The following is a 25,984-nucleotide window of genomic DNA, read 5'->3' as shown; positions in this document are numbered from 1 at the left end:
TTTAGAACTCACTTATAATTGGGAGGCAGCAATGTATTAAATTATGGACTCAGTCTGTCTGGAGTCTCTGAGAGATGCCTGCATCTGCCCTTCCCAGCTTCCTGGTACAGAACCAACTGCACAGGGCAGATAAGCCTCAAACCATTGAACTGCTTGCCTGTGCGGGAATTCTGGGTGCCGGATAGGAATGAAGATGGAACAGGCAGGAAGTGCTTTGAAGTCTCACAAGGAAATGTCTGCCCAGCACAGCATACAGATTCTTTAGTTACAATTCCAGATTCTATGCCAGTTAGCTCACATATAATTGGAAAGTAAAAGAACAATGTCAACGTTGTATGAAGTTTATTGGTTACCAACCAATTTTATTTTTCTCCCAGACCAAGGCACCTATGTAATGAAAAGTAACATTTGGCTAGAAAGAAAAGAAGTGAGTTCAGATATTATCTAGGTAATATTTAAGTCTATGTTAAGAAAATTAACAGCCAGGCATTTGCGGCTCATACCTATAATCCTTACTACTTAGAAAGGTGAGCTCTAAGGTTCTTGGTTCAAGGACAGCCCAGGCAGGGAAATCTGTGAGACTCTTCTCTCCAATTAGCCACCCAACATCCAGGAGTGGAGATGTGGCTCAAGTGGCCTTGAGTAAAAACTGCTCAGGGACAGTGCCCAGACCCTGAGATCAAGCCCCAGGACTCACACACACACACACACACACACACACACACACACACACACACACACACACACCATTCATGCATGCACACAAATAAAGTATTGCTTGCACACAGGGATCTTTCCCAGAGAGGAGCGCTGGGCTCTGTGGTTGCACTCACTCCATGATCGACCTTACACACAGCGTCTGTTATACCAGGCAGCCATGAAGCACCCCTGTCTGCTGTCTGATGTGGTTTTAATATTGCTTAAGGCAGCCCTTGGCTGAGACGTGGCCTCCCTCGGCTGTCCAAGCCATTCCTTTGGCTTCAAGCATGACGTTCACTTACGATCTGAAAATGAAGCTGCACCAGCTTACGGTTGTCTCTTCTGAACTTGTTGCTCCCAGAGCCCTGGGGTTCTGGTGGCAGGGCAGGAGGTGGCTGTACCGCGTGGGGGCCAGGCTCGGGCGCCTCTTCCCTGCCCCTTCCTTGTGTTGTTCGGTCCATGCTGACAGGATGGAGTGACAATGCTGGTGGCCCTTCTGATTGCAGGTGTCCCGGGAGAGACGACTCAGGCCAGCATGGTCCCTGCTGACACAGCCTTCACCCTGTCAACCCTCCTCGATCCTGCACACAACAGCTCTGCTGCTGCCTTACCCGCACGCACGGTGGCCGCCATCAGCATCCCACCCAACTCCACAGGTCGGCCCGCTGCACGCTAGGTGCTTCAGGACACGAAGCTCACAACCGAAGGCAGCCTGTACATGTATACGCACATGTATATGTGTGTTCATGCACAGTGTGTGTAGATGCATGGATAGATAGATATACACACACATGTAGTACTGCTAGAGTTTGAACTTGGGACCGTAGGCTTGACAGGCAAGCACTCTGTCTACCACAGGGGCCCTGCTCCCAGTGTATTTTACTTTAATGGAAGTTTTAGCTAGGTTCTTCTTTGACTTTTTGTCTGGGCTGGCTTTGGACCAAGATCCTCCTATCTCTGCCATTCATGTAGCTGAATTTACAACTTTAAACCACCAAGCACAGTTCATATTTTAAGATAAGCTCTCCCTAGGTGTTTGTCCTTTCTCCCTCCCTCCCTCCCTCCCTCCCTTCTTTCCTTCCTTCCTTCCTTTCCTCCCTCCCTCCCACATCTTTCTTTCTTTCTTTACTTCTTTCTTTCTTTCTCTCTTTCCTTTCTGTCGTTCTTTCTTTGTTTCTTTCTCTTTCTTTGCTTTCCTTTTTATCTCCTTTTCTCTGTCTCTTTCTTTCTTCCTTCCTTTCTAAATTTTACTTGGGCTTGCCATGAATCAGGATCCTTCCATCTCCACCTATAGATATGGACTTACTCCAGATATGGTGTTTGGTGGTTACTGTTTTTATAGATTTTCATATAGTGATATTAAATAAGATGAAGGAAACTTACCAGTAAGGTTTTTTTCTCTGGAATTTTTATTTTCTGAGCAATGTTATAAACTTCAGAGCAAAGCATAGATAATAAATGTTAATGCTATCTCTAGAATTAAATCTCACTCTCCCATTTTCTAGCTGATTTTAAGACAAGGGACTATATCTGACCATCAATTTTCCTTTCTGTAAAAATAAATAAGATTGATATGCCTATGAAATATGCAAAGCCTGACAGACCATGCAAATCACAAAAAAGCAATCATTACATTTATTAGTACTCAAAACAGTGAGATGATTCAAGGGAAAATGATTACTTAAGAAGGTTGCATATCAGGTAAGAATTATTCGGAGTAAATAGTGTCCCTTCAAATGATAGTGTTTAATTCAAGTAACTTGAAATTGCAGTTATCTGAACAAGCTCTGTGTAGACAGAATTAGGTTTGAAACAAGCACAATTCAAAGAAGGGTGTGTGTGGCAAAGGCTCAGTGAGGAAACCTGCTTTGCTACAGAGATGAATTCCTTTCCCTTTTCCACATGGCGACGTCAATAACTCTGATTCCTCTGTTCATTTCTTTACAGATTCCACTGCAACCATTCTGAGCTCTGCAGCAGGCACTGTCACTCCAATCCCAATAATAGGTGACAAACAAAACCCTTACCCCCGGTCATGTAGGCAGCAGGGCTGGGAGGGCCCTGCGCTAGGCTCTTCCATCTGCTCTCCATTGGTTTGTGTTCATTGTTCTCCTCCATAGTGTTGGGAAATGACATTTACACCCTCATCTGCTTCGTGCCACAGCCATTCAGACCAGCATATGTGGCTGCACTTTCTGCCATGACCTGTGGTCACATCTTTCAAGAACAGTGTACCTTATGAACACATGTAGGAGACACAGACAAGGCTATTAGAACTTCTTTTTTAACAGCAGGTTTCACACCAGTGGAAAAGAATCCTTCTTTCTAAGGATTTCTTTTGCAAATGATGAGTAGGAGAAAACTGAATATCGTTTCAGTCAGGCAGCCAGAAGCCAGAAAGTCAATACCAAAGGCCTCTGGGGAAAGGCCATCTCTGAGGCTGAAGCTCTGGGTCAGCAAAGCAGAGTCTGTACTCTCCAGCACTGAAAGATTGCTGAAGATCAGAGTCCTTCACTTGCTCAGATCTCATTTCTTCCCAGTTTTTTGTTGTTGTTGTTGTTGTTCATCCTGGGGCTCGAACTCAGAGCCTGGGCACTATCCCCGAGTTGTTTTTGTGCAAGGCTAATCCTGTACCACTTGTAGCCAAAGCTCTACTTCTGGCTTTCTGGTGGTTAATTGAAGTCTCTTGGACTTTCCTGACCTGGCGCCTTCAGACTACTGTCTTCAGATCTCTACCTCCTGAGTAGCTAGGATTGCAAGCATGAGCCACTCGCACTCAGATCTTTCCAGTTCTTTAGTTCATTGCATAGATACTTACATAAGATACTGGTTAATTTTTTTTGAGAAAGCCATTTATTACCCTAGATCTAATATATGTACAAAGAGCTAACCTAACAAATGTTAACAAACTAGAGAACAAAACAGCATTGGTCTATTATCTAACTTTAAAGAAAAATCAACTTCACTGGAAAGGTGGGTCAGTTATGTAAATCTAGTTGCAGATTAATGAAGATAATAAAGACCCTTCAAATATCTTTGGCAGTGGATCCATTCAGCCATGTAAGATCATGGACATACCCACACATCTTAATATTGTTACCCGAGCTGTACTGGTGGGATCATATTTATGAAAATATGTTAGAGAACTAGCTGATTAATTTCTAACATTTGTAGTTTTGAGGTCAGAACATAGTGCCAGGCAAATTGCATCATAGGTTAAACCTAACCAGAGAAAATGTACAGTTTATGGTATTGGACCTTGCCCAACTACCTTTCCCTTGAATGACTATAGCAGATAGAATCCAAAACAAAATGTTAATATTCCGCTTTTCTTTTCTCTTCCAGATACAACTAACACTAGGCGACCATGTGGTAAGTTTATTTATTAAATTCTCTAGACATACCTCCCACCAATGAGTTCTTAATCTTAGGAACCACTGGTCCTGAGTTGCAAGATTTGGTTTTCCTATTCAGACTTGAGATTTGAATCCTAAGATTAAAAATAACTGCCTAGACAGTGTTGGAAAAGACACTTAGGTTGCAGTTTAGGGGTTTGTGAGATGGAATGATACCAAGTTTTTTTTTATAAATGTTCAATATTGATTACATGTTCAGCATCTATGAAGGACAAAAAGCAACATCTGGTTCTGCCCCTGTCTCCTCCCCTCTGTCTCCATGCCTTTCCAGGGGATGGCTCAACACAGAAACTTGAAAACAGTTGTTTCCACCACATCTTCCTTTGTTCTCACCAGCAGAAAAATCTTCTCTTGATGGTCATTTATGTCCTTGTTCTTTCATTTACTTCTAAGTCTCACAACTCCTGCTTTCCAGGGCTCTCCAGGCAAGTAGTGTATTCTTGAGCAGCCTTCCTATGTTTTATTTGTTTCATATTCAGGCTTCTTCCTGCTCTGACTCTTACATCTGCCTCCACTTAAATATGTCCAGTTTTCTGCACAGAAGCTTTTCCTCTGGCCTCCATGTCTTCCACTGGCTTGCAATGGAGCCATAGCCCTATGCTGGGGCCCCGGAGTGACTAAGATTTTACATTTGGCTCATGTTCGAAAACAATTTGTATGATCTCTGGAAATTCTTCCCTATCCCTCCAATCTCACTCTTTTTCCTTTCTCTCTTTCTCCTTCTAACACTGATATCTTCTTATTTTATTGCATTCAGTCTGTGTTGATCTCCACACTAAACTGTATATTTCTAAAAGTCGAATGTTATTGATTTGATTTTGAATTCCCAGTGTCTGAGACGCAAAAAGTGTCAAACACAAAAAGGGTCTCATGATTGTTGTAAAATAAAAACTGATATTTTTGTTGAAGAACTTTATAGTTGTTAAAAACAGGGTATTTTTTTTTATCAGCCAGTGGAAATGACTGCCGTAAGTAAAGATGTCTAGAAGGGGATTAATAATGTCAATGATAATATCATGTAAGTAAAAGTTTTGAAAGAGGGACAATTAATGTTCCACATATTTTGAGAAACAGTGTAGAACTACGTTTTAGAACCCAAGAGAAATTCTAAAGGAATACAAAGAAATTTATCAGTTCAACAAGTTATCCGTGTACTCTAATAGTAATACTGTGCATGGTTCCGCATTTAGAGCTATGATCTAAGAGACTAGTCTAACCTGGTGCTTACCACTGGCTAATGTCTATATAGCTACCTACTCAGGAGACTGAGATTTTTGCATGGTTCAGATTCAGCATAGACAGGAAATTCCCTGAGCCTTATCTCTAATCGACCACAGAGAAGCTAGAACTAGAGCTGAGGCTCAAGTGGTAAATTGCTAGTTTCAAAAAAAAAAAAAAAGCTCAAGGACAGTGTTAAGAGCCTTTGTTCAAGCCCCAGCATGCAACACACACACACACACACACACACACACACACACACACACACACACACACACACATTGCTCTTGGCTCCCAGGAAGTGTATCCTCCTATTAGGAAGACAGAAATAAATCCAGTAGGGGCTGGGAATTGGACCTAGTGTTAGAGTGCTTGCCTAGCATGCATGAAGACCCAGGTTTGATGCCTCAGTACCACACACATAGAAAAAAGCTGAAAGTGGTGCTGAGACTCGAGTGGTAGAGCCCTAGCCTTGAGAAAGCCCAAGGACTGTGCTCAGGCCCTGAGTTCAAGTCCCAGGACTAGCAAGAAAAATTAATCAATTAATGCAGTAATAATGAACATATAAGTTACAGGCTGAAGTCTTGACTAGGTAAAGGAAACCAGGAAATAATGATAAGGAGGTACCTTATATTTATAGATTTTTATTTTTTATATTCCTAAGAATATTTTTTAGCAATCTAGTATCTTATTTAAAAAACAAACTTCTGGGCCGGGAGTTTGGCCTAGTGGTTAAAGTGCTTGCCTAGCATGCATGAAGACCTGGGTTCGATTCCTCGGTACCACATACATAGAAAAAAGCCAGAAGTGGTGCTGAGGCTCAAGTGGTAGAGCTCTAGCCTTGAGAAAGTCCAAGGACAGCGCTCAGGCCCTGAGCTCAAGCTCAGGACTGGCAAAAAAAAAAATAAACTTACGTTTATATTTTTTAAGTAGTTATACAGAGGAATTACAATTCAACAAAGCAGTTTTTTTTAAAGAATACAACGCATCTTTATGAATTATGTGATATTTTTAAAATGCACATTAAGATCTGGTGTTGATAGCTTGTGCCTATAATCCTAACTATTCAGTTGCCTGAGATCTGAGGATTGTGGTTTGAAGCAAGCCTGGGCAAGAAAGTCCATGAGACTTTTATCTCCAGTTAACCATCCAAATGGCTTGAAGCAGAGCTCTGAATCAAGTGGTAGAAAACCAGTCATGAGGGGAAAAAAGCCAAGTGAGAGCATGAGGTCCTGAATTCAAGCCCAGTACCTGCAGACACTACCCATGTTCTCGCCTCCCTATCATCTATCAATAAGCATATATAGTAATATACACAGATAATTAGATTTGCACATTAAAACAGCTTTTAATATAGTTTTATCCAAATTTGAAGAATGATCTTGTTTTTTCTTTCAGATGAAAAATATAAGAACCTATCTGTGGCATACCAATATGACAAAAATACTCAAAAGTTTGAGGCAATCATAAATTTTCCCAGAGAAGCAAAATGTGAGCCCGAGGATTGCAGAAATAGCACACAACAACTGACTGAATGCTCCTCAAAGAAAATTACTGTCTGGGATGACTCTTGTTTTCCACATACATCTTTAACATTAGATGTACCCCCAAGTAAGTAGAGATCGATTCCTGTTTGCCTGGTGCAGGTTCTTTTGTGTATTCCATGGAATCTCAGGATCTGGTGGAGAGGAGCTCTGAGTGACAGGGAATCAGTTCTGAGTTGGCTGGACAGTACTTCTGAAGGCCAGGAAGTCAGCTCGGAGGGTCAGGTTGGGCTTCCGTTCCCCTTAACCCACAAGAAAATGGAAGTAACCCAAGCCTTCCCCTTTGTATGCTAGTTATCCCGTTAAGTTCTTTCACAGAGAGATTCCTATTTAGTAGACATAACTTAGGCTACTATATGATCCTCTGCAAGTGACCTCTTTTATTTGATTCAAGTCTTTTAATATATGTATAGGTATGCATTCATTTGTCCTTTTTTATTATCAAGTTCCTTTTGAATGACAAGGACAAACACAAAACGAGGAATTTGATATTTATAGAAGGAACCAGAATTCTTGTACAAGTCGAGAAAAGTCACAGTCATATTCACAAAGGAATGGAGCTAGTTTTGCCAATTCAACCACTTCTGGGGAGAGAAGGGACCAGAAGTGACGAGCAGTATCTTTGCAGGGCTGAGGAATCGACAGAGCATCTTAGAAAAATGCCTTTCAGAAGAGATTGCAATTGTGTAAATTAGTTTATATCATTTAATTATTCAAGATTCGTGATTTATTCACATCAGTCCATGTTAAAATTTGATGTGTTTTGAAAACATTCAACTAATGTAGTCATTTTCCCTGAACACTGCTGATCTCAATAATGACTCCTGAGGGAAATCTCTTCTGTGATGGGAAAGTCCTTTGGAACTGGTATGACAATGATTCCATTAAAACCAGAATTCATAGGTGAGCATATGAATTTAAAAGAAAATGAAATGTTTTAAAGTGTGAGAGGTGGCCTTATTTAACCATCCCAGTTTCATAAATCCTAAATGAAATACTTTCAAAATGTCTGGGGCTAATACACAGTGAATACTGTTCTTCATATTGAAATTGTTCTCTAGGTTGCATGGTAAGTGTTGAAAGTCGCAGACCTGGGAGATGCTCTGACTTCTTCATTACACAATGTAGACATGAATGCATATTCCACTATATCCCCATTTTATCCCATTGCATGTCTAATTTTGTCCATTTCAAACAAAGAAAACTGAAAATAAGAAACTGAATAATCAAGAAGCATCAAAATTAGAGAGGTATTACATTTCACCAGAAACCATCTCTGCTTACTAAATTTTATTTCCTGAGGGTAATTTCAGCATTTCATTTGGGAAATGATATTGTTTTCATGTTGGGAAATACTAATCAGATTTATTTCTGTGCTCTCTTGACAGACGAGGAAAAGTTCCAACTAGTTGAGTGCACATCTGATGAAACAGCACATACTTCCATCTGTCTAACGTGGGACATAAATGGTGCAGCAATTTGTGACCCAAACAAGTTTGTATACAAATTTCGGTGTAAGCTCATCACACAGATCAGTGAAGGTTTGTGGTAGAAAGATACTCTACACATTGCTTGCTTTTGCTCTTCACCCCTGCCTCTTCTCTTTTTAAAATTTTTGACTGTTGTACATATAGAGTCTAGTGAAAATATTGACTACAACACAAAATTCTACTAGAAATATCCTTAAAGTAAAATTGAAATTAAAAGCAAATTAAAGAATTTTCTTGACAATTATTAAACATCAAACCTTACTGAGGAGATGACGAGAGAAGACTCTCATGAAAGAATAATGCAAGTGTGGCTCAGGTCGATAATCTTAGAACTCAGGAGGCTGAGATCTATGGATCTCCGAATTCCAGACCAGGCAGGAAAGTCTGTGACACTCTTATCTCCAATTAACCACCAGAAAACTGAAGTCATGCTGCGGCTCAAAGTGGCAAAGAGTGCTAGCCTTGAGCAAAAGAGCTCAGGGATAGCATCTAGACTCTGGTTCAAGCCCCCTGACTGGCCCTCCCCCAACAAAAATAAGAATGATGCAATCCTCTACTAGGAAGGAAAATAAAAGATGAGATTTCATGATTTCTAAGTTTATCAAAATTCCATTGACAAAATTCAGACACAAGTATGGGAGAATGTGAACTAGGAAAACAGGAAGTGTTTCTAGATTGGGTTTACAGTGAGAGAATCACAGTTAAAAGCAGTTGAGCAAGAAAATCTGTGAGACTCTTATGTTCAGTTAATCAGAAAAAAAGTCCAAAATAGAGCTGTGGCTCAGGGGGTACAGTGCCAGCCTTGAGCCCTATCTCATGCACACACACACACACACACACACACACACACACCATCTAAAAAATCCGTCTCTAAAATGTAAATTATAATATTAGTTTCTGAAAAGAGAATACTGACTAATGACTGAACAGATGCCATATTTTATCAGTAAATTTAAGGACTCTCTTAAATGAAATGTGATATTTGCTAAATATGGTCTTTGAAGTTGATTATAACAAAATAATTTTAAAGATCTTTGACTTATTTGGACCATTTGCTTAGGTTTTAATTTAATGAGTATTGTATAGTTAGAAATTCTCAGACAATAAACTTGTATGTAATATGGTAATGTATCATATGTAATTCTTATTTATTTCAGGCAATTTTCATACTTCAGGGAATCAAAATACTTTAAAAGACTTGCTTCCCAATCAAAATTATACATGTGATGCAGAAATACTCTATAACAATAGAATATTCATCAACCAACATAGATATGTTCATACAGACTTTGGAAGTGAGTATTTTTTGTATATTTTGTGTTTGTGTGGAATTGCTTTCTCTTTTATTTTCTTGCAGTTTTTTCTTAAAGTCACAAAAATAAAAGTGATGTGGGCAATAGTAGCTCATGCCTGTAATCCTAGATATTCAGAGGCTGAGATCTGAGGTTTGAAGTAAACCTGAGCAGTTTGAAGCAAGCCTGAGCAGAAAAATTTATGAGATTTTTATTTCCAATTAACACCGAAAGAACTAATTAAAATAGAGGTGTAGCTCACGTGGTAGAGCTCCAGTTTGGAATAGATAAAGCAAAGCAAGAACGTGCAGCTCTGAGTTCATGGCTCAGTAGCAGCGTGCATGTGGGTGCGAGTGCACACACACGTGTGTACACATACACCCATGCACATGAGCATGTGGGCATGTTCACACAGAAATTATATAGGGCCAAAATTTCTGTGACTTTTTTTGTTTTGTTCAGATTTTAATCTAGGGGTTAGAGGCATAGCTCAGGATCTCAGGGTGCCAATGAGCAGAAGGCATCAGATAGTGACTTTGCATGCATTTCTCCAAACCCCTTCTTCCAAGGGCTCCCCAATTCCTGTTAGAACCATCCACGGGAGAGCGATAGCCCTGAGCTGAAGAACTCAGGGACAGTGCCCAGGCCCTCCCCCAGAGTTCAAGTCCCACAACCAACACATACACACACACACACACACACACACTCCAAATTACAGCCCTAAGGACAAAAAGGAAAGGAATGGTGTTAAAAATATCAAAATCAGCAAACTATTCCTCAAATGCATGCATTTTAATTTTATTCCTTATAAATTCTACTTAGAGACAAAGGATGCATGTTTTTCCTTATCTATGGAAACTAGCTTTAGGAAGCAGGGATGTGAACAGGATGGGGTGGGATCAAGAGGAGAGGGGTTGATGGGGGAAGAGGAGAAGAATCCAACCTACCTCCTACAAGATGAAGAAGAGCGAGGGAGGAGGTTCATGGGAATGGGTAAGGATGGTGGAAGGGGCGACATCCATCAAGATACACTGTGTTCATAAAGCGTTTTAACTGGGGCTAAATAAATAGGTGAACAGGACAAAGCAACTTCATCACATTCTTCATTTCAGCTTCCAGTGATTTTGCTATAATCAAAGCCATTAAATTTAACAATTAAATTTATTAGGGGTAGAAATTTAGCATTGGTACAAACAGGAGGCTTTTGGCACCACAACGTCTAAAAATGTTGACATTGAGACAATAGCATGTAGAAGAGCGAGGAATTGTTTCCATGCATCTTCAAGTTACAAGTGCTAGGAGTATACTCCCCTGATTCATCGTTAACTCCAAAGCAAATCTTGCAAATCCAAGTATCTTTCTATAAATCTCACTCTTCATTCACAATTAGTTGAAAGACAGCTATACCAATGAAGTTTTTCTATATAAAGATGATTCTCTTTGTGTCACTTTTGACATTACATATTCTTTTTCTTTGAACAGTTCCAGAAGAGCCTATAATTTCTTGTTCAGGAAAAAGTGCACACAACGTGTTGGTTGAATGGAGAAAGCCTCAAAATGTAACCCATGGATTTAAATTATGTTATCTTAAAAAGTCAGGTAATAACTGTGCAGAGCTTATTTCCTGGAACAGAACACAATAATTTCAATTTGGATTAGTTTCTTTTTTATTTAATTATTTAGTGGGGGAAGATAAGTTTTTATATATTTTATTGTAATTAGTAGAGGGGTTACAATTATATTCACCAGATAGAAAGAGCATTACTTCACAGACATTGATACCCCTTCTCATGTTTTTGTCCCCATATCCCTCCACCCACCCACTCCCCTCATCTTGTTTTCCCCCCTTCCCTTCCCTATTTCAAATAAACAAATAAACATGTATACAGTATACCAGATTACAAGGTAAGATACTGTAACAATATGGGAAAAACCAAGGGACAACAAAAGAGATGAGAAATAACCTAGTTTCTTCAGCCCGAGTTCTGGCCGAGAGTCTGCGAGGACCCCTGGGTGGCCTTGGTTTCTGACCTGCTTTACTGCCAAAGGAATTTCCAGTCCCAGTGTAACAAAACTCCAGACGTTCTCTAATTCTTGCTTACTTATCTGGATCTATCTTATGCCCAGTCTTCATGCTCCAACACTTGGGGAATGAGTCTTTGACAGATAACATGTATCTTGGTCTTACAAATTTATGTAAGCCAATTGCATTGTCTTGAACTCATCATCGAAACTCCTAGACAGCAAGCAAAAACTCCTGACTTCTTCCAGAATTTCCCGTAGTTAAAACACACTTGCTACAGTAGTAGTTACAAAGTAGTGAACAAAAATGGACGGATGTGTAAGTCAGTTTAGTGGGATCTTGGGTGGGTTTTGTTTATGTTTAGACTACTGCAGAAACTAAGCTATGGCTAGATCAAACCTGCAATCCCTAGATGAGGTTATATAAGAGAACAAACCTCCCCTGGACCAGGTACAGCATTGAAAACATTTGTAGAATGCAGTGGCACTCGTGAGGCATCCCGGAGGATTCCCCACACCAGAGACGGTGGCCTTCTGCCTGATCCTGTTTCCATAGGCTGAGGTTGGGGAGAGTCTTGCCATTTCCCTCTCTGTGGTTGGGGGGAAGGAGCCAGGTGTCCCCCTTACAATGTACAACAGCCACACCCAAACATCATATCTTGTTATTCTAGCTTTTGGTAACATGCCATCCCTCCCACAGTGCTTTAAGGCTGTATAACCAAAGTAGTAACCTGAAAGGTAAAAAATTATGAATAAGAAAACCTAACATGAGGCCCGATGCCTGAGAGTTGGAGGCAAGATTGTGATACATGAAGAAAGATAGAAGGAAAGAAAAGAAGGAAGAAGAGAGGGAAATCGAAAGGGGGAAGAGAAATAGAAAAAGAGAAAAAGGAAAGAAAGAAAGGAGAAAGGAAGGAAGACGGGAAAGAAGAAAGGATGGACAGAAGGAAGGAAGGAGAAAAGAGAAATGGAGAAAGGAGGAGAAATAAGAAATAGAAAAGGAAAGGAAAGAAGATAGGAGAAAAGAAAGAAATAGAGAAGAGAGAGCAAAGAAGGAAGAAAGGGAAAGAAGAAAGAGAAAGGGCAAAAGAAAGAGACGTGGAGAGAAGAATAAAGGAAGGAGAGAAGGAAGGGAGATTTTCCACATGTCAGTGTTAGTGGTGTAGTGCCCTACTCCCTCTCTAACATTTTGTATCCCACCTTTTTCTTTTGTACTTCATTTGATAAGCAATGTCAGCATCCAGTGAGTTTTGTTAAGCACAGCAGACTCTTCTGCGGAAACTTTAGAATTAAATCAGTCTCTTGTTCTTTGAATGCCTAGCCAAAGTCTACTGTTCTCACCAGTGAGTCTCCAAACCCCAAACAATTTCTTCTTCCTCTGCTGGCATTTTTTTAAATCCTTGAACCCATTCAGCCTCACTCATCTTTCAGTGAACAACACTGATCGCTGTATGAGAACAAAGCCTTGCCCAGTCTCCAGGCCCCAGGGCTTCCCATAGTGCTTAACTTAGTGGGGTAGCATCCAGCTCCTGATTGGCAACCAATGTCCTTCCCAAAGGACAGCAACTGTGCTCCCGTGGATAGTTAAGAATTAGAGATGAAGGGAAATTGCAGATTAGGAAAAGAGGCGATGAAAGGAATCTTAAACGCGGTAACTTATTTCTTTTGTAGTCTTCACCGGGAGCAATGCATTCTTAGAAAGCAAAGAATCTGTTTTGCTAAATATATCAGAACTTAGTCAATACCGTATGAACCAAATCAATATAATATTAGTGCTTATTTATCATTGACTTTATTTAGTGCATCTGCTAGACATCCAGACGTTTTCCATGACTTACTAAATGATTCTAATAGAAATTGTTTTTTCTTAGATGGAAAGCGCATTTGCCTCAGGAATGTACCAGCTAACAGCACTTCGCACCAGCTCATCAACATGGAGCCCTTTACAGTGTATAACATATCACTACTGGCCTATGTCAAAGGAAGAATAGAACGTGTTGGAAGGGCTGCACACTGTCAAGTTCAGACCCTGGCATATTGTAAGTTCTGGGCTTTCTTTCCAGTTTATTCCTTATTCCCACAAATTGAACAGAGTGAGTGTTTCGCTACTTGAGAAATATATTGCCCTGACTCACTTTTTCCTGTCAAAGCTTACAATAATTTTCTGCAAAATAACTTCAAAACAGCTCTCTGTGGGTCTCTGTTCTGCAGATCATCATCAAGTTTCAAAGAATAAAGCATAAGGATATGTTAATGGGTACAATATGTAGTATTTCAGACACTTGAACACCTGACCAACTTAGATTTCAGTAAAAAGGAATTGCTGTCTGGGATTGGTGGCTCACTCTCACATCCCAGCTATTGAGAGGCGGAGATTGGGAGGATTTATGTCTGAGGCTCACTTGGGCAAATAAGTGAGATCCTTTCTCAGACACTAGCTGGGCATGATGATATATGCCAGGAGAGGGTGAGATCAGGAGGATGGCAGTTCTAGGCCAACCATGTTAATATATATATATATCACATTTATTATATATGTGTGTGTGTGTGTGTGTGTGTGTGTGTGTGCTACATTTCATCTCAATGGAACATGAGCACTGTGTCATGTGTCTGTTATTCCAGCCACCACAGAAAGCCTAAAGTGGTCCAGGACTGTGGTCCAGGATAGGGAAGGGAAGGGAAGGGAAGGGAAGGGAAGGGAAGGGAAGGGAAGGGAAGGGAAGGGAATGGAAGAGAAGGGAAAGAAGGAAGGAAGGAAGGAAGGAAATTTATTTGAGATTTTGATCATTTGGGTTGTTTCATATATTTTTATTGTAATCAATAGAAGGATTGCATTCTGTTCACCAGATAGAAGGTGCATTCCTTCACACACATTGATGCCCTTTCTCATGTTGATCATTTGTTTTGATTAGGACATGCCTCCCAGCATCTAGCTATCAGCTTCAAAAGTCCATGTCTTGGAGCTCTGTGTTCTGGTCTTCCTGAGTTTCTGTGCTATGTCATAGAAAATGAAGACTCGGGGCTCCTTCCTGCTGAGCAATGTAGCTAACAGTTCGTGGAAGGGAGGAAAAGTGGGTCTGACTTGTACAACAGAGCATGGCATTTTCTCCCTCACTGCATTGCCCCACCACTGGCCCACCCCACATCTGTCCTCTCTCCTCACATGTACCTCAGAGCTCCCTGTAGGAGAGGGCAATTTACTCTTCAGCCATTTTGTTATCATAAAACCTTCGTGCTCTCATCTGGGCGCTGGTGGCTCAACTCCTGTAAGTGGAGAATCTCAGGAGGCTGAGCTCTGAAGATCTCCTTTAGAACCCAGCCAGTGCAGGAAAGTCCGAGATTCTTATTTCTAATGGAACAGTTTTATTTCTTTTTTTTTAAAGCCAGAATTGAAGGTGCACCAGATCTTTGGCACAAAAGCCAAATGAGGGTGTGAGGCAGAGTTCAAGTCCCAGTACCAGCACCTCCCCCCCCCCCGCCCCCCACATGCATAGTCTCATCCAAAGTAACCCTTCAAATGCCAGTTTTGATATTCGTTTATGAAATGAATAAATCCACCAATCTTGACTGTGCTAGACCCCACCCAGGTGAACCAGGTGACTGTGACTCGGAAGTCGGACAACAGCCTGACTGTCTCCTGCGAGCCCCCGAGCAGCGTAAACGGCCCCAGGACCATCTACCGCCTGGTGGTCAGGAGCGGGGGTGCTGTGATTAAGAATGAGTCTGGGAGCTCCTGCCAGTTCCCGGTAGAAAATCTCCACTACTCCACGGACTATGAGCTGCAGGTGAGTTCGTGGAAGTTCCAGGTGGATGGTCATAGCTGTGCTTGGTTCTTGACTCTCAGCTGTGCCGGTGAAGACCTGATGCTTACCAGAATTGCATGCTTGATAGCTCAAAGTGATGCCTGAAAGTGGAAGTTATGGTTTTAAGCAAATGTTATTTCTTAGACTATTTAACAGATCCACAGTGATCTAATCAAAAGGAAACGATTGTTCCGGTATCACAATGCTTTCTGGGTAATGGTGATGGCTTTGCCAACACAGAATGTGTACCTTGATGGTGTATTTGTATTTTTCAACTGAAAAAAATCTCCTGTGTCAAGGTCTGAAAAGATGAGAAAGCAATGTTAGAAGCTTGAAGAACCTTGAAGAAGTTGAAATCCTAGCATTCATGGATAATATTTTATGCACACAAGTTTATAATATGAAATTTGTATTAGTATTTAGCCAATGTATCATCTGTGTTTTGGGCACAGTTTGGCAAACCATATTTTTTATTTGTCAATATGTCATGCACATCTTCCCAAGATAATTAATGTATTGTTACATCATTTCCAATAGTTACCCCCAATACTGTTACAGTGTTTTCTGGTAGTCAGGTTGTTTGCTAATATAACAGCACTTGGTAAACATAGAGCAGTATGTGTGTACTGTGGGGTTTTTATATATATATATTTTTATTGTAATTAATAAAAGGGTTACATGATATTTGATAGATAGAAGGTGCATTAATTCACATACATTGATACCCTTTCACATGTCTTGGTACCTATTTCCCTCCCCCCACCCACCACCCACTCCCCATATTGGTTTTCTCCCCTTCCCTATCAAGTTTCAGATAACCAAATACAAATAAATTCAATATATCAGATAACAAAGTGAGATACTGTAACAATATGAGATACCCAAGGGACAGCAAAGGAGATGAGAGATAACCTAGTACACTAAGGACAACAATCATTCGTTATATGGCTTTTGTTTCACTATCCTGGAGGTCCTTTCAATTAGCTTCATACTATATGGCCTTATGTATCAAGGTTTTGTTCTATTGCAGATCTCTGCTAGTAGAGCCCGAGGTTTCTACTGATTATGACAAATGAGGGAAACCATTGAGCCTAAGTTCCTTTGAGTCTGGCTTACTTCACTTAATATGATTTTTTCTAAGTCTTTCCATTTCCTAACAAATGGGTCGATGTCATTCTTTCTGACAGCAGCATAGAATTCCATTGTGTGTACTGTGTTTTTATACAGTCCTTTTTGGTTGGGAGTATTACAGTGAAAGTAAAGTAAGTTGTATTTTTTAAAAAATGATGTGGTCCTTCTATGGGATGACACGTGCGATTTCTTTATATGGTCCCCAGTCGTGGTAGGTTTTTTAATGCTAAACAATTGTCCCATTCTTGGTAGGTTTTTTAATGCTAAACAATTGTCCCATTCTTGGGGGCGGGGAACTACTTGTTAGTGTGTGATCCTGTTCATGTTATTGAAAAATGATTTATTATGTTATTAAGCTTATGATTAGAGATTCCTGAGGTGGTAGAAGTGTGGGAAGCCAACGTGGGACTCCATTTCAGTCCAAACGTCCTGTCCTCTGGATCATGGCCTGACCTGGCCGTTCAATCTCCGCCACTTCCCCAGGGCGCACCTAGCTCCTGACATGACTGCTTCCTCGAGTTTCACAAACACACCCAAGATTTGCTCTTTTCTTCCAGTACTTGTAGAAGTACTACACAATTATGTTTGGAAAATGTGGGTTACTCCTCAGGTACCTGTGATCTTGCCTTGTAATCACAGATACTCACGAGATCAAGATTGGTAGGTCACATTTTCAACTCTGGGCAAAAGACCCCAAGACCCCATCTCAGCTGCTAAAACATACATTGTTGGGTGGGGCACCATGTGCCCATCATTCCAAACACATTTCGGAAGAGAGTTTAAGAATGTTTCTAGCTGGATATGTTGCTGTGCACCTATAATCCCAGCTGCATGAGAGGGAGGCACAGGAGATAAGATAAAGGTTCAAGGCTAGCCATGAATCTACTCTACACGGTGGTTTAATCGGTAATCCATGTATGAGGGAGGACAACTTGGGCAAAACTCATTGGGTCCCTGGTTCAAATGATAAAGCATAAGCTGGGGGCGGTGTCTCAAACCTGTAATCCTAGCTATTCAGGAGGCTGAGACAACCAGAAGTGGTACTGTGGCTCAAGGGTAGTGCCCTTGAGCTGCAGAGCTAAGGGACAACACCCAGACCCAGGGGTAGGGCAGTAGCCTTGAGCTGAAGAGCTCAGGGACAGTGCCCAGGCCCAGAGTTCAAGCCTCATGACTGACAAAAAAAAAAACCAAAACGATAAAGCATCTAGCAAATAGGAAGCCCTGAGTTCAAATCCCAATACTGCCTGCCTTCCCGCACCCCCCCAAAAAATAAATGGTACCCCACATTTCTTATTTTTGAGTTTTTGCTACTACTCATTATGAGTTTATAATAATTGACTTTATAATACCTGTATGTAAAAGTTTTTTAGTTCAATGCCTGTGAAGGTTTGTGAATGTTTTGTGAATAATGGAAATGTCATACTATCTAAAGTGAAAGGTTATGTATATATTTGTTCATTTTTTATTTTTTTCATGAAGTGATTCCAATGTTCTTATTGCGATTTACTGTACACAAATTTATTTTGTGCTAAAATCCACATTGCTGCTTTATTTCATTTAGTTTTCCTATATGCCTGCATTATTTTTCCTTGTTTGAATTAAATATTTGGAGACTGAAGTGTTTATTATACCTACCTTTTACTTTACCACCTCCATTGCACTCAAAATTATGGAGATTTTATATGCAACCCTTCTATGTAGCACATGGCTGAATTTCCTTATTTTGAATAAAATGTGAAAATATTAGCATATTAATAATGAACTTCAAACTTAAATTATGAGTCTTTGATGTACTGGACTTTGTTTTATTTTCCATTGTATTTATTTTTGCTGCTCATGTTACCATTACTAAAAATAGATTAAACATGTTTTTGTAGTTTTCCATTGCCTTTTCAAAAATGCTGAACAGCATTGACATAATCTGGGAATTTCAGCTTTACATCACAGCAAATCCGCTTTTTTTTTTTAAAAGAATATATAGTATTACATGAGAAATAATGTGTTGCACATTGTGAGAGATACATTTCCACTGGAAACCTAATTTCTTTTTTCTCTTATGAGTACAAGAGCTTATATAAATATTTTTATTGCATTAGTTTTGGGGATAATGTGTAGAGGGGTTCCATTCATCAGGTAATGGGTACATTACTTCTTGACCCGTAATAACCCTTCTCATGTTTTTGTCCTCCTTTCCTTCTCCCTTCTCCCTTCCACTCATCTTTTTCCCCCCTCTCCTTCCCTATTTCAAATAAACAAATAAGTGTACATATAGTATATCAGTATACAAATTCAGATACAGTAATCTCATGAGATTAGCCATAGGGGGGGAAAAAGGAGACAAGAAAAGAAATAACTTTACATAGTACATTAAGAACAGCAATCAAAGATAAATCTCTTGTTTCATTAACCTAGAGCTTATTTTGTTTGGATTCATCCTGTTTCCTTTTCTTTTGATTGCTGACATTTAGGTCTATGTGTTCAACGGGAAGTTTGATGGAGCTGCTATCAATAAAGTCTATACTACATCCTGTAAGTTACCTGCTCCTTATCTCTGTGCCAGCTCTTACCTTCATTTCTATCCAAATTTACCTTTAATTATGTCATTTATATATCATCCACAAATTTCTACATTTAAAAATCTCAGAGAAATCATCAAGGTGAACATCCTATTAAAATGCTATATCTTAGATTCAAAGTCAGAGTCCATTAATAAATGATTGTTAAATTCAGAAAGGAATTACAAGAGGATGTATCTACATAGACTAATAAATTCTGATTTTGTTAATTATCCTTTTCCCTTGTTTCAGAGATTACTTTCTTACTTCCCTTCACTGTTTCTTCTATTTGTGAAACTTGGCTTGTCAAAAGTGAGCATATATATGTATATATATATATATATATGTCCTGATTTTTATTATATATAACCATCTATCCTGATTTTATGATTAAAGACATACATGTCCTAAAAATACTATGGCTGTTTAAATGATTAGTAGTGTTATATTTGAAATATTTTAATCTAAGTAAAGGTACAAATTAAAATATCCCTTAATTCTAATGTCACTTTAATGATAAAAAATCATCACCATTTGTCAAACTGTTCTTCTCCACGCTCAGCTCCTGAGAATGACCACTTGCCAATATGTCTATCTCAGCATTCCGTGTAGTTTTCTTGATACGCCTGGGCATTATGTCAGACTGCTTCTCCTATGTATCATATCCACTGCAAATCTTGTCCTTAAGCCAGAGACCCAGAAAACAAAGTCAATGGCGTATATCCAGCTCTGTGAGGTCTCTGGATGATGGATTCCTGTTATCTTTTCTACTCATCAGAAGTTGCTGAGATTGCTCAGCTTCCAACTTCCATCCTCCCACTCTGTTATTGTGGGTCTCTGTATAGAATTGTATATGTGTGTATATATATATATATTGTAGGTCTACATATAGAATTCTCTCTATATATAGAAGTCTGTATATATTCATTTCTTCAGTTAGTAGAATTCCTAGAGGAGGGGGAGTCATTCTGTGCTCATTCCACAGAGTATACCAAAAGAATTGAGTGATGTTTTATTGTTAATAAACTTACTGAAGCATGTCTGATGCTACTAGTATCTTTGTAGAATCAGTCATAATTAGCAACTATGGATACAACACTAATTTATACTGACTTGGTACCATGCCTCTTAAAGTCTCACTTCAGGCTGTTTTATGTTGCCAATGCATCCAGTTTTTGCTTTTCAATAATGGACACGAGAAAGATGGAATACGATGTTTGTTTCTCTAAGGAGGTCCTTAGCCACAAGACCTGGAAACATGCTGATCCACACAAGTATCTCACTCATGAGAACACTAATCACTGGCATAAATGAAAAGTTTTGTGAAAGTATTTCAAGATAGCCACATAGCAAGAAATCATTACAGCTTTGTAAAGAATATATTTTGAAATTCTGGAAAGTAATCCTCCTGTTTTACTTAATTTTCTTGAGAAGACCTTGGGATATTTGGATTTTTTGTTAGTGGTTCTTTATTAATTTTAGAATTGCTGTTTCCATATCTTTGGAAATAATCTTGGTGTATTTCTTTGAGGTTGCTTTGAATTCAAGATTGCTTATGGTAGTATGAGCACATTATCAATATTTACTCTTGCAGTCTGTGAGCATGGATGATCTAGATTATTTTGAGTCCTTGGTAATTATTTTTATCAATATTTTTTGTGATTTTCATTGCAGAGATTCTCCATCTCTTTGGTTATACTCTGTCCTAGCTATTTTCATAGCTATTTTAAATAGGATTTCTTCTTTGGTTTCTGTTCCAAGCAATTCTCTAGTGGTGTGTAACAGAACTTCTTTTTGTGTATTGATTTTTATTGGATTTATTTTTAACCCATTTGCCACACTGTTTGGCAGATAATAAAACTCAATAATGTGTTTTGGTCATTGAAAAATTAGAACTGACAGTGTTCTAGAGCCTGTATAAGTGTTTGCTATGAATCAAGTTATTGAGCGCCACTTCAGGAATTAAGGAACAGACACAGGTACAAACAGACTAAGGGTGCTGGTGTTTCACAGCTAGAAGTCTGGGGTTTTGAATAACAGCTCAGCCATTCAGTTACAGACAGGAGGCCATTGAGTCCCTGTAATGATTCTGATCCATTTCAGTGCTGATAGAGACCAAGTATGAAATGTAATTCAGATCGAGATATTTCCAACATGCAGAATTTTCTCTATCCTTTACCTAAGAAAGTGTATGATTTCACATTGAACCTCAGGGGAAATTTAAGCACAGGCAAGTATCACTTTCCCTATCAAGTGAAATAATTTTGTCTCTTGGTTACTAGTTTTATGGATTAAAGAGAACTTAAGAGAGTTTATGTTTGTAAGGCAGAAACGTTTCTGATCTCCCAAGATGTCTTTTGCTTCTATATATAAACTTGAACTACATGATTTTTGTCTCTGGAAATGAAAATAATGGGCTTACCTCATAATCCCTTTAGAGTAGAATGACTAAAAGAGAATCAATTATGAATGATTGTATTTCAGAAAAGGATTTTTCTAATGGAAGGAAAAGGAAACACTTTCTAATATTCTAATCACGTGCTTAGCTGCAAATGCTTTTCTCAGTTCTGAGTAATACTGTCAAAATTTCAAAATCAGCTGAGAGCTGGTGGCTCATGTACATAATCCTAGCTACTGAGGAGGTTGAGGTATGAGGATTGCCATTCAAAGCCAGCCCCAAAGTCAATGAGACTCTTATTTCCAATTGCTTGTCACAAAACTGGAAGAGGTGCTGTGGTTCAAAGCGATAGAGCACTAGCCTTAAGCTGAAGAGCTTAGGGACAGTGCACAGGCCCAGAGTTCAAGGCCTACCACTGACAAATTTAAAAAAATTTCACAATAAATGAAAAGTACTAATTATGAGTTTGTAAAGGATAATTATTCAGGTAATGTCATATAATTTTTGACCTATTTTCTTCTTTTTGTTTCTCTACATCTAGATAACTCCAAAGCATTGATTATATTTTTGGTGTTTTTGATTATTGTGACATCAATGGCTCTCATTGTTGTACTTTATAAAATCTATGATCTGCATAAGAGAAGATCCAGGTAAGCAATGACTTGTTAATTTACAAGAAGGGTAGTAGAAATGGTATAAGTTCATTTCCCTAGGCAGCGACGAAACAAGATTAAGACAGGACTATAGAACTGAATTGTGGATCAAAGACTCTTAGTATTGTTACTGGTATATATCATATATTCATATTTTCTGTGCTTACTAGTGAGATTATGGACTTACCTTACTAAGCAAAGGGGGGTTGGAGGAATTTGGGAATGCCTGAATTAAAAGAAAAGAGGGAAATACCAGGAAATGTGTTTATTTCTTGCTCAAGAAGAGCAATACTTAAGAGAATGGGAAGGTTAAAGCTTGTAGGAGGCAGAGGTCCAAAGATCAAGGTGAAGGCCAGACCTGGCAAATGCATTCCAGAGATTCTTATTTCCAATTGACAAGAAAAATGTGAGAAGTGGATCAGGTGGTAGAGTGCCAGGAAACATCGAGCAAGAAATAGTTGAACAGAAAAAGTTAAGAAGAGTGTGAGGCCCTGAGTTCAAGCCCCAGTACACACACACACACACACACACACACACACACACACACACACACACTCCCTCCTTCTTTCTTTCCTTCCTTCATTCACTCCCTCCCTCCTTCTCTTTCACACACACACTCACACACACACACACACACACACACACATCACACCTTCCTTCCTCCCCCTTCCTCTTTCAAACACATACACACACATACACACACACAGACAAAGCTATTTAGTCTTGTATCTGAATTTAATGGAGAATTCTTGTTTGGCTTTTTCTCTACCTTTAATTTTGATTAGTTTCCTCCTAACTCCTCTCTCCTCTCTCTTTCCTCCTTTTTCCATCTCTTACTCCCTCTATTTTTCTCCCCTCCTCCTCTCTTTTCCTTCTATCTTCCTCATTTCCATTTCCTCCTCTCTTTAATACATTCATTACATTAAATTAATCCAATTAATTTGAATGAATGTCAACTAAATTCAATGTGAATTAAGAATATAGAAATTTATTATTTGTTATTTTCACAGCAATTTAGATGAACAACAGGAGCTTGTTGAGAGGGGTAAGTGTGTGTAACTTTCATTAAAGACCACTCTCTATCCTTTTTTTTCATGTATTTTCATTGTAATTATTAGAAAGGTTACATTATATTCACCAGATCGAAGGTGCATTACTTCACAAACATTGATACCCTTTCTCATGTCTTGAAGACCACTCTCTATCTTGAATTGCAATCTTTCATGAGCAAAGATGAAAATGAAAATAACAGAAAAGCATATTTTCAGCAAAGATGAAAACATGGTTATAAAATACATGTAATCAGGGAGAAATATGGAAGTCTTTATAATGGCGATATTTAGTCTGGGCTTTCTTTCCTTTGAGGCATAGACAATGGGGAGATATAGTCTAGTGCGGGGAGGGGGGGGGCATCCTACAAAGCCAGAAGAAGACTCAAGTAGAAGATTTAGATTTCAATGGGTTCTAAGCCAGTGCTCACCTACGTGTGACTGAGAGTTCCCAACCAGAACAATTGTGAGGAGGAAAGAAGCTAAGCCTTACATCCAAACAGCTAATTTCATGAACTTAACATGCATGTCTGCATGGCACGCGTGACACTGGTTTGGAATCATTATTAACCTCCCCGCAGATGATGAAAAGCAGCTGATGAACGTGGAAGCCATTCACGGGGATATTTTGTTGGAAACTTATAAGAGGAAGATTGCGGATGAGGGCCGGCTTTTCCTGGCTGAATTCCAGGTACGTTGTGCCACGGGTATAGGACATGAAAACCAGATCAGTCATCACTGCACACACACTTATACCGCCATTGCCATTTTTCGTTTCTGAATAAGACAGACAGAGGACGTTTATTTGAAAGGGAAAGCAGGAAAGCAGATTCTCTGTGGAGATAGCCTCAGATGCAGGAGTCCCACAGAGCCCTCTCTGAGGGCAGACACAGCAGTCTCGGCCAACTCTTATTCCTTCTCCTCTTGACTTTGTGCCTGATTCCTTGATGGCTTGTGCATGTATGGATCCAAAACTTGCCATTGGTGAGTGGGGGTCCAAGGCATTTGGGGACGAACGCCACGCTGAGGCCCATATGGCCAGGTCCCCTGTCCTGCACTCTCTATCCCCAGCCTTCGAAGCCTAACTCTCAACCAATGCCTTCAGACATGGTAGTATCACCCAATGATTGTATCAAGGCAGAGATCTGCAGGCCAGGTACGAGTTTGACAAGATCATAGCCTGAAGCTAGGCAATCTGTTTTAAGAATGTGGACGAAATCTATCTCAAAACCTCTTTGGCTCAGTTTATACTCTAAACAACCAAGTACCCATCATTAAATGAAGTTTAAAATGACACAGCAGCTCATTAGATACCAATTTGTAATGAGCTCTGTTCAGAAAGTAATCCTTCAGTTTTTGATTTTTAGGAAGCACGGTATTTATTTTTGCAAAATTTCAAATAATGTTCATTTTAGCTGTGCTATGCAAGTTGTTTGTCAGTACAAAGGAGGAATTGTGCAGGATGTGTCACTGACAGAGTGATAAATGGCAAAGGGAAAACTCTTTTCCTGGAGTCGGCTGCAACCCAAAGACTCTTTGTGTCTTCCAGAGCATCCCCCGCGTGTTCAGCAAGCTTTCCATCAAAGATGCTCGGAAGCCTTTCAACCTGAATAAGAACCGCTACGTGGACATCCTCCCTTGTGAGTATTCGTGGACGAGTGGAACTCTGCTATTCAGGCCTCTGCATTACCCATTCTTTCCTTAGCCTCTTCTTCTTTTCCTTGTTTCAACAGATGATTATAACCGTGTTGAACTCTCTGAAGTGAATGGAGACGCAGGGTCAAACTACATAAATGCCAGCTATATTGATGTGAGTAAAACAACCGCATTATGTCACAGCCTTCTTGTTTGCCTTCTTGTATCTATGCATTCCATTCGGCCCCTTCCTTGTCTTTGCAAAATTTTGGAGGAACTAGTACAAATATTTTGAAGTAAAGCCCATATTGCCATTAAGATGCACAACACAATCATCTGTATTTACCAGAACAGTAATTTATCATATGCCTATAAGTGTTAGGTGCAGCTTAAGCTTTTTCCCTCTTGGCAGAAGACAAAATTATACTAAAATGAGTGTACTCTGGTGCATTCCAAGTGCTGGCTGCTGCACAAATGCATGCATTTCTAGAAGAATGCCATATCTGGCTCGTATCACTCTACTCCCTGGAGGAGTGAGTGGGGAGGGCGGGCGGGGCTCAGAATGTCAGTTATCCTGTTCTTATTCACGGATCAGGTTGACTGGACTCAAATGGGCTGGACTTCAATTACATATAACTAACTGAAGCCCCGGTTGTACACTGTATTTATCCTACAGTGAAGATACCTGCACCAGTGAAATCTCTTCAGAACAGTTCAACTGTCCACTTATTATGTCATTTAAATCCATACTGCTTTATCTGAGTCATATAATTTTACATACTATACAAGCATCTAGACTGAAAATAAAAATCTCACCAAATCTATCACTTGACCAGTATTTCTACTGTAGAAAAAGTAATTTCTGTGCTAGAATCTTACTTCTGCTGCACTTTCTTTGGTCATAGGAAAAGAGCACCAGCATTTCCCAACACTTGTATACATTTGTATATACAAATGTTAATATTCACATTATTCCATAATCTTCATTTATTGACCTAATATATATTGGCAGACATATTAGACGCACACAGACATATTCCTGGGTGGCAGGTGCTGCTACTAGAAAGGAAGGAGTCAGA

General features: G+C 39.5%; 1 protein-coding gene across 2 annotated transcripts in view; it reads left to right on the top strand.

Moving 5' to 3' along the window:
• Ptprc (protein tyrosine phosphatase receptor type C) overlaps window positions 1-25,984 on the top strand; it is a 93,276-nt gene that overhangs the window by 48,093 nt on the left and 19,199 nt on the right. The window contains exons 4-18 of one of the 2 annotated variants that reach the window (XM_090341461.1): window positions 1,206-1,355; window positions 2,647-2,706; window positions 4,045-4,071; window positions 6,732-6,944; window positions 8,266-8,418; window positions 9,525-9,662; window positions 11,142-11,258; window positions 13,553-13,720; window positions 15,258-15,466; window positions 19,084-19,144; window positions 22,110-22,218; window positions 23,232-23,266; window positions 23,852-23,961; window positions 24,820-24,910; window positions 25,004-25,080. In XM_090341461.1, coding sequence (XP_090197587.1) covers window positions 1,206-1,355; window positions 2,647-2,706; window positions 4,045-4,071; window positions 6,732-6,944; window positions 8,266-8,418; window positions 9,525-9,662; window positions 11,142-11,258; window positions 13,553-13,720; window positions 15,258-15,466; window positions 19,084-19,144; window positions 22,110-22,218; window positions 23,232-23,266; window positions 23,852-23,961; window positions 24,820-24,910; window positions 25,004-25,080 — 1,718 coding nt within the window. The remainder of the gene's footprint in view (window positions 1-1,205; window positions 1,356-2,646; window positions 2,707-4,044; window positions 4,072-6,731; window positions 6,945-8,265; window positions 8,419-9,524; window positions 9,663-11,141; window positions 11,259-13,552; window positions 13,721-15,257; window positions 15,467-19,083; window positions 19,145-22,109; window positions 22,219-23,231; window positions 23,267-23,851; window positions 23,962-24,819; window positions 24,911-25,003; window positions 25,081-25,984) is intronic. The other variant, XM_090341462.1, reaches the window with a different exon arrangement.

The sequence above is a fragment of the Megascapheus bottae genome, chromosome 10 (genome assembly GCF_031878675.1).
Source record: "Megascapheus bottae isolate mThoBot1 chromosome 10, mThoBot2.hap1, whole genome shotgun sequence".
Taxonomy (NCBI): Eukaryota; Metazoa; Chordata; class Mammalia; order Rodentia; family Geomyidae; genus Megascapheus; species Megascapheus bottae.
The sequence above is the reverse complement of the archived record's forward strand: the minus strand, read 5'-3'. Positions and strand labels throughout refer to the sequence as shown.